General features: G+C 43.9%; 1 protein-coding gene across 2 annotated transcripts in view; it reads right to left on the reverse strand.

Annotated features, from left to right (window-relative positions):
- Positions 1–9,092, reverse strand: part of Kdm1a (lysine demethylase 1A) — a 55,434-nt gene extending 46,342 nt beyond the window's left edge. The window contains exons 1-2 of one of the 2 annotated variants that reach the window (XM_028759636.1): positions 8,593–9,092; positions 604–769 (exon numbers count right to left, since the gene is read on the reverse strand). In XM_028759636.1, the coding sequence (XP_028615469.1) occupies positions 604–769; positions 8,593–8,943 (517 nt within the window). In that variant the 5' untranslated portion in view covers positions 8,944–9,092. The remainder of the gene's footprint in view (positions 1–603; positions 770–8,592) is intronic. The other variant, XM_028759635.1, reaches the window with a different exon arrangement.
- Positions 9,093–9,618: the final 526 nt, after the last annotated feature.

A 9,618-nucleotide genomic window follows, 5' to 3' on the forward strand; every position in this document is an offset into this window, starting at 1 on the left:
TTACACAGGTGTTAGAAAACGAACTTAGGTCCTTGTGATTTACACAACACCTGACTGAACATCTCCCCAGCCCCATAGTCTTTCCTTACGCCATTCCTTTGATTAGAAGGGCCTATAACTAAAATCACAGGATGTTAGCCCTGATTCTTTTAACTTCAGAATGTTTTTATATATGTTTACCAAGAAAGATTTTACTAATGAGTATGCATAAATAAAAACAACAGTAAAAAAGCAAACTTTAAGCTGTGAATTCAAGTTGTCATTGGCAGGACTGATGGGCTCTGTGGATCTGACATTCTGTTTTCTCTAACCACTTATTTTCCTCTAATTCGACCCAACTTACATTGCTATTACCTATCACCATCCTTTACGTCCTTCAGACAGAGACAAGAAGCTGATCAACAGCACTGTGTATTCATGTGCACACACACATGTATACGTGTGCACACACACACACGTATATAAACACATAAACACACAGCAAAGAGCCCCAGAATCAGAATAAACCAAAGATGAAGACAAACATAACACTGCAAGATAAAAACAAAACAACTGATTCTTACTTCTAAGATAAACAAACTATGGTTGGTCATTACAACTCACCAGATGGCTCTTCTGGCTCACTTTCATTTTCTTCCTCAGGTGGGGCTTGAGGAGGTGGTGGGGGAAGCTTCTTTTCCTTCTCTGCTTTAGCATTTCTTTCTTCTTCCGAATAATACTCATCTTCTGAGAGGTTGGCCAAGCTTTCATCCATTTCTCTGTATTCTACCTACATGGAGATTATACCAGAAAAAACTAAATGCAATGAGAATCTCAAGCAGGGGATCTATTTGGAACCATTAATGGCTCAACTGACTGCTTTTGAACTTTAAAGAAATAACAATGATCAAGCCCATTTATAATAGTTACTAAAGACAAAAAGCCTCAAGAAAGAATACAGTGTCAGTTCAGGTTTAGCCCAATCTGTAACTTTTACATCCTAATACTGACCACATCTCTGACTAAAGAGCTCCTTCTGTGTTTTTTTCCCCCCAGTGTGTATATTATCATGCTCACATATTCAAAGTATCAATTAAAATGGTCCTCATCCAAAAATAAAGTTAACTAGTGAACCAGATAAGGTGGCACATGCCTGTAATTCCAGCATCCAGGTGACTTTAAGTTATCCAACCTGTAGAGGCAATTTCATGGTCACCCTACATAGCCTACACAAAGAGACTCTGGTCTTAAAATACCATGGACTGAGAATGTAGTTCAGGTGTTAATTTCTATTCCCACTGTGATCACTTTGGATATCTTTTTTCTGCTTTTTGTTTTATTTGTCTCTTTAATTGACATATGGAGGTCAGATGGTCCAGCCTACCTTGTGAGACCTGCCAGGACCCAGGCCTTAACACTGACATCTTCAGTAACATCTTTATAAAACTTCAAACTAATTTTGATTATGTAATTTCATGATAGTTTTAAAAGAGGGGCTCCATACTAGACAATCTTCAGGCAATAAAACATTGTTATATATACTTTAAAACTCTTAAAGCAAAGCCTGCTACAGTGTTGGGATGACCTTCCCCAACACATTGTATCAAATGGCTGATAGGTGTATCCCTGCATTTCCAATTGTTAATTTCTGTGCCAAGGCGGAAAGTTAAGTCCTCAGCCGCCCATTACAGCTTTCTGTATGTAAATGCTTGTCCTCTCTCACCTGATTCTCCGAGACTATGTTAAAAGCAAGCTGCCATGAAGGTCTGAAGGTCTGCCATGAAGCAACCCTCAACACAGCCAAAGGATGACCCAAAGAGATGGATCTGGAGTTGTCCTGCTGCTGACTGGTTCAGACTGGAATGTGGCTTTTTGGAGAATAAAGAGCTGGGAGAAGAGGAGCATCAAACGACTGGGCAGGAGGAGCCAGAGCAGGGAGAACAAAGCAGGGAGTTTAAGAGATGAAAGTCATTCAGAGACTGACTCTCAGAACTAAGTGGGGGTGACCTTTGCCACAATGCCCCAATCTGCCTAGGGGGAGGGAACTCAAGGAGGCCACTTCCAGTAGATAGACAGGGCCTCAAGTAGAGGGACTGGGTTATTAACCCACAGTCAAAATTTCTGACCCACAATTGTTCCTGTCTAAAAAGAACTGCAGGGACAAAAATGGAGAAGAGACTGAAGGAAAGGTGGTCCAATGACAGGCCCAATTTGGGATCCATGGGGGCAGGGAGCACCAAGGCCTGACACTATTACTGATGCTATAATATGCTTGCAGACAGGAGCCTGGCACGGCTGTCCTCTGAGAAGCCCTACCAGCAGCCGACTGAGACAATAGCAGATACTTACACCCAACCAATGGACTGAAATCGGGGACCCCTATGGTTAAATTAGAGGAAGGATTAAAGAAGCTGAAGAGGAGGGTGACCCCATAGGAAGACTAGCAGTCTTAACTAACCCAGATCCCAGAGAGCTCCTAGACACTGAGCCACCAACCTGAAGCATACACGGCTAGCTCAAGGCCCTGGCATCCATAGCAGAGGTCTGCCCAGTTTGGCCTCAGTAGGAGAAGATGCGCTTAATCCTCGGGAAACTTGAGGTCCCAGGGAAGAGGGGTGGCCATGGGGGCGGGGGAGAACAACCTCTCAGAGGCAAGGGGAGAAGAAACAGGATGAGGACTTGTAGGAAGGAGGAGCAGGAGGGGAGCAATGACTGGAGTGTAAATACATAAAATAATTAAAATTAAAAAAAAGAGGAACTAGTGGGGATGCAATGGCAGGAAAGTTAGATTAGGTTAGATTGTAGCTAAGAGTCTGCCCCAGTAAAAGGCTGACAGCTTTATACTATACAAATGTTTCTGCGTTTTTATTATTAAACTTCAAGCAGGTCCCCAAAATCCTACCCCCAATAACAATGGCCTCAGCTTCCTTTTAAAGAAATTCTGTGTGGCGTATGTGCACAGGTGTTAATTAAGTACTCTTGCACATTCTAAGGCCAAAGGAGGAAACTGGGTGTCTTATTGTATTACTCTGCTTTATTCCCTTGAGACAGGGTCTCATAACCTGAAACTTGGCTAGCAGCCAATAAACTTCTACTAGCTTCCTGTCTCTACATCCCCCACAATGCTGGCCTGTGCGACTCACCCATCGGTTTGCTTTTTATTTCTTAAATGGATGTATACCATTCCACTGAAGCTACAGTTCACACTGGCTCCAAGTCTGGCTATGAAGGAATGAAATTTCCCACCTCTTTCCTGCTGCTGCATTTTGTTTTAATTTATTTTACATCTAAGTATTTTTGTGCACTATAGGCGTGCATTGTTCACATAGGCCAAAGAGTGCATTGGGTTCCCTGAACTGGAGTTACAGACAGGTTGTGAGCCACCACTTGGGTACTGGTCCTCTGGAAGAACAGCCAGTGCTATTAACCACTCAGCCATCTCTCTAGCTCCACATCCTCGCTTCTAATTGACCCCAAATAAACACATATCTCATGTTTCTTTTGAAAGTCTAAGAGCTGATCAGAGTTAGGAAATGGCTCCTAAGATAAAAGCACAAACAACATCGAAAGAATGAAGACCAGAATTCCCAGCACCCACATAAAAGGTGGCCAAGAATGAAGGCCCACATGTCATCCCAGTGCTCAAGAGATATAAAGGATCTTTGGAATAAGTTGACTAGACAGACATGCAAAATCAAAAATGCAAGGAGTTTGGGGTTCAAACAAAGTGAACCCCAAATAAAGTACAAAGTGATTAAGGAAGACACTCGATATCAATCTTGGCTTCCACATGCATGCAAACATACACACAGCACACGCTAAATAACAAAAGGGCAAATCAAGATGGAAAAACAGGAATTAAACCCAAGAGAATTACAAAGGCACCAATCTTATAGAATTCCTCAAACTGATCAACAGATTCAATATAGTTCCAACAAAACTCCCTGTACTGAGCCTGAAAAGTCAGTAAAATTCAGAAACTGGAGAATCCCTGAGGCTTATTGTCATCTGGAAAAAAAATCAGTGAGCTCCAGGCTCAAAGAAAGATCCTGTATTAAAAAATAATTTGGAGAAATGATTGATGAAGACTCCTGATATTAACCTCTGCCTCTGTACAAACATAAACACACATACATATATACACATGTACTAGAATGTGCACAAACATGTATACATAGGTGTCCTAACAAACTACCTCCCAAAACATTGTTTGTGATTTTTTAAAATAATAAAGTAGTTATATAATTGCTATGAAAAAGATCAATCAACATGATCTTTAACAAAGAGTTGAAGAGTTCACATATCTTGGTTTCAAAATCTTATATAAAAACATAGCAACCAGAACAGTGTTAGTGGCATGACAGAAAAACACATCGATAGGACCAGAAAAATATTCCTTAGATGCAATCCTGGAAGTAACAGAATAAGCTAGATATATAAATTGGACCTGATTAAAGTCTGAAAGTTTTGAAACTAGAATAAAAAATAAATCCTACTTTAAAAACGATCTTTTAAATCCATTAAAAAAAAAAAAAAAGAGCCAAGCATGTGACTAGGTAGAGCTGGGGATGTAGCTCAGCTAGTATAGTGCCTGCCTACCACACAGGATGCCCTAGATTTGATCGACAGAGTTGGAAAAAAATGGGCATAAGTGACACACTCCAGTAATTCCAACACTGCAATTAAGAGGTGGATGCAGAGCTAAATGTGGCCTGTAGTCCCAGCACTCAGGCAGAGGCAAGTGGATCTCTGTTGAGTTTGAGGGCAGTCTGGTCTACAAAATCAAGTTCCAAGACAGTCAGGGCTGTTCCACAGAGAAACTCAAACCCTATGTCAAAAACAACAACAACAACAAAGTAGATGCAAGTGATCAGAAAGTTAATGTCATCCTTAAGTACATAGTGAGTTTAAGACCAGCTTGGGTTGTCCTTTAAAAAAACAAAAAAAACAAAAAAAACTGTAATTTCTTTTCACAGCTATCATACATACAAATGTAAGAAAAACAAAAACCATGTTCAACATCATTAGCCATTAAGAAAATGAACATCAAACTACAATGAAATAGCATTTCACATTTACAAAGACAGCTATAAAAAGACAGACAATTCTAAGTACAGACAAAGATACAGAGAATCAGAACCCACATTCGCCCTACTAATGAAAAGGTGTAACTGTAGCTGCTACTTTAGAAAAGATTTGGTAGCAATTCCTCACAAAAAAAGCAGAATTCACATGTGACTCACCAATTATAGTCCAGGTATATTATGTAAAGGTAAATTTTACAGATAATTGTGTCTCAGAGGCTTACTGCTGAATAAACTCACCCTTTTCTAGTTCATGCTGAACTCTGGTTGGCTGGTTCAACTCAGCTCTTCTGGCCCAAACTCCTCTCCAAGCTGGTTGATTCAAACTGGCTTCTCACTAAATTGTTCTGCTTAGTCTCAAACTAACTCTGGCAATCTGTTCTAATCTTCTGGCTCCTTCTCATGCTCTGTCTTCACCTACAACCTGTCTCTGTAAAACTGCCTTTCTCTCTCTCTCTCTCTCTCTCTCTCTCTCTGTTCTGGTGAGAGTTAGGCGTATCCTATCTCTGACTCATTCTGTCAAGTCTTTCTGATTTGTCACTTTGTTCACCCCTCAATTAGATCTCATGTTCAAATACGGCTGCTTCTGTCTACAAATTGACTTTAACTACATTGTTTGGGATTCAAGATGTGTACTAAGGATTTGTCTTATTTCAGCCAGAGGTATGTCTTTCCAGCTGGATCACACAGACCTATAAATTCTTTGGATGCGATCCCTTGCCACAGCAGCCATGTTGCTGGATTAAAATTCCTTTACAGTCTTACAAGAGAGTTGAAAATGTTTGCTTGCATATTGTACATTACTGTTCATGGCTACATTATACATTACAGCAAAAAGTGAGATCCCCCCTCAAAAAAAGCCCGTCAAATGAATAAACAATGACAACTCCATACTAAAGGCAAAATCAAAGGGCCACATAGTGCATACAGAATGTTCAGAATAGGTAACTCCATACAGTCAAACAGTAGACCATGACTGCCAGAGGCTAGAGGTAGGGAGATGAGAAAGGACAGCTAGAATACAGGTATCCCAGGGAAACAGTAAAATGTTCTAAACTGACTGTGGTGCTGTTTTTATCTTATGAATACATAAATTAAAAGCAACACTGGTACATTAATGATCTCAAATCTGTTTTCTTTTAAAGATTCATTCATTCATTCATTCATTCATTCATTATATATACAGTATTCTGCCTGCATATATGCTTGCATGCCAGAAGAGGGCATCAGATCTCATTATAGATGGTTCTGTGCCACCATGCAGTTGCTGGGAATTGAACTGGGAACCTCTGGAAGAACAACCAGCAATCTTAACTTCTGAACCATCTCTCCAGACCTCAAATCTGTTTTAAATTATCTCAATTTCTGGCCATGACTTGATAAAATGGAATCCTATTGGACTCTGCCTTCTTTCACATCCAAAGGGTTGAAGTCAACCTCTGTGCTTTTCTAATGCCTTAAAAAAAAAAAAAAAAAAACCTAGCTGGGCAGTGGTGGTGCAGGACTTTAATCCCAGCACTTGGGAGGCAGAGGCAGGTGGATTTCTGAGTTTGAGGCCAGCCTGGTCTACAGAGTGAGTTCCAGGATAACTGGGGCTATACAGAGAATTCCTGTCTCGAAAAACCAAAACAAAAAACAAAACAAAAAAAAACTAATACAGGCAGATTGAAATAAATTCAAATTATCTTGGGGGGTAGGAAGTCACTGTGTATCTTTTGCCTTCCCACATGCACTTTCTTCAGAAGTTTTAAGAGGATTCTAGTTTTGTGCATTTTAAAAACATGTTTGGTAGGTTTCCTTACAGCATTTTCACACATAATTGGTTTTGGTTGACCCTCCCTCAACCCTTCCTCTCCAACTCTGCTAAAACTATTCCAGCTCCAACACTCCATCTTTCTAATGCATATCTGAGAAAGCCCCCCCCACCCCCAAAAAAAGGCTTTCCAAATTCATTTTATAGAGCAGTGAGCATGAAGTTCCCAAGCAGGAAGCACTCAACCCACTGACTTGGAGATGACACACAGCAGCCTGGTACAGTGCAGTGACTACTCTGGAAGCCTAAGTGGGACTATACACTGAGCACAGGAATTTGAGATCTAACTGAGCAACATAACAAGATGTTAATCAAAAACAAAACAAACCAGGCCTAATGAGACAGGCCTAGAATCCTAGTCAATTGGGAGGTTGACTCAGGAGAACCACAAGTTCAAGTCCTGTCTAGGCCACAAGATAAATTCAGGGCCAATCTGGGCAATTTATTTTTAAAATAAAAAGGAGGACTACGGCCGGGTGGTGGCGCACGCCTTTAATCCCAGCACTTGGGAGGCAGAGGCAAGAAGATTTCTGAGTTCGAGGCCAGCCTGGTCTACAGAGTGAGTTCCAGGACAGCCAGGGCTCCACAGAGAAACTCTGTCTCTAAAAACCAAACCCCCCCCCCCAAAAAAAGGAGGACTAAGTATACAGTACAGTGGTGGAGAACCTGTCTAGCACATAAAAGGTTCAACTCCCCAGCACAGTAGGAAAGAACAATGTGCAAGAAGTTACCTAAGTCACACAACTGTCTTTATCTTGTAATGCTATGGACAGAAACGCTGGTTCTCAATCCTGTTGGCAAGTCCTGTGCCATGCAGTCACATCCCTAGACTACTACTTCTAGTCATCATATACCCATACGTATTTCCAATTTCCCAATCAAATTAAGAATCTCTGGGAAAAGCCCATACTGTGCAATAAAGTCACACCAATGCTTGGCAATGTTACTGTCCCTGAGGGATTTTTGTTTCAGTAATGAATGACACCGTGTCAAAACACCAAGCTTTGAAACTGTAAACCTCTTTTTACTCATTCTTAAAATGAAACTAACAGCACCAGACCAGTAGTGTTTGGGAAAACGAAAAACGTTGGCCCTGTGCCAAATGTACCATCTGGCGTACTGAGGTGTGAGACAGAGGTTATCTGTGTGTAGTGTTAGATTTGATGCCAAATCTTTATTTTTACATTCGCACCGTGACCAACTGGTATTCTTCATCCGCTTCCACATTTGTAAAAGTCTACCAGGGGCCCAAAATAGCGCTGGCCGCCATGCCTGACAACCTCAGTTCGATTCCTTACCATGGTGGAACGACAGGTCGGACTCAGGCGAGCTGTCCTACAACTTCAACTCTCTCACACACACAATAAATGACTGTTTTTTAAAAAAATAATAATAAAAAATAAAAATGAAAGAAGAGTCTATGCGCACCTGACGTACAGCAAGAAAAAGTCTCTTCTTTTTCATGCGGCTTGACTCTAGAGCATCACATCCATCTCCCCGGTGCACCCAACCCAGAAACCGCCCGACATCCGCACACACCAGCCACACAACACAGGTAGACCAACGCGTCGGGAAGCCATCTTTCTCAGTCAGAAGATCACGGTCACACCCTCCTGTGCCTGATATCCCGGGTCCCCGCACAAAGGCTGGGCCTCCCTTCCCCCGCCCCTACTCCCACACCGGTCCCCGAGACCAGAAGCTCGGCCACGGCCTCACCTTGGCCCGCTTGCGCCGGCTGGTCCGTCGGCCCTCCGGGGTCTCGGCTATTCCGGTCTCCATGGGCGTCGCGGAGCCAGGCCCGGCTGTGGGCCCCGCCTGAGGCCCGGCGGACCCGGGCGGCTCGGCCAGGCCCCCGGGCGGCGAGGCCCGCGGAGGCTCCTTCTTTCGGGGAGTGCGCTCTCCCGCTGCCCCCGTACCAATGTCGGTGGGGCCTGCCAGGCCCGCGGGCGGCGCGGCCACCTCAGAGCCGTTCTCGGCGCCGCCCGCCGCCCCGGGCCCGGCCTCCGTCCCAGCAGCCGCCGCCGCTGCAGCAGCAGCAGCCGCCGCCGCCTTCTTCCCGGACAACATCTCGGGCCGCCTGGCCGCCGCGGGCCGCAGGGGCCGCTCGGTCTGCCGCTCCGTGGGTCCGCAGCCGCCTCTCGCCTCTCCACCCCGCACCTCACACGATCCGCGAAAAGCCAAACACCTCCGCGTGCGCACGCGCGCTGCGCGCTCCCGCCGCGTCAGGACAAAAAGCAGCAGCTTGTCCCCGGCTCAAGAACATAGAGCGGTGGTCCGGAGGCTAGAGCGGAGCCGCAGCTCGGAGCGCGAGGCTGACATAGAGCGCCCCCTGCGGTTCGGGAGTCCGCCCCCAGCACATCCGCCTGCCTTCGGATTCTGAGCCCGACAGCACCTCCCAGGACCATTTCCAACAACGACTCTCAAGATTCACTCCTGCATTTTCCCATACATTAGTCACTTCAACTAATACCATTAATTCTCACTGCAGGACAAGGGTTGAATTATGGAATTCCGGCTTTCGGAGGCCGTACCACCTAATTGAGACGGGAACACTCTAAAGTACAATTTAGTTAATGATCACTTAATTATCCTGTGCTTTGTAACTCAATCTTTAGAGCACTTGCCCAGAATGTGTATGGCCCCGAGTTATCCCTCAAGCTGAGTTAGGGAAACTAACTTCATAATGGCCCTTCTTGGACTGTGGGAAAATAAAGAATGCACGAATTTCCATGGTAATAAAAA

Source organism: Grammomys surdaster, unplaced genomic scaffold (assembly GCF_004785775.1).
Source record: "Grammomys surdaster isolate TR1022 unplaced genomic scaffold, NIH_TR_1.0 126313, whole genome shotgun sequence".
NCBI lineage: Eukaryota > Metazoa > Chordata > Mammalia > Rodentia > Muridae > Grammomys > Grammomys surdaster.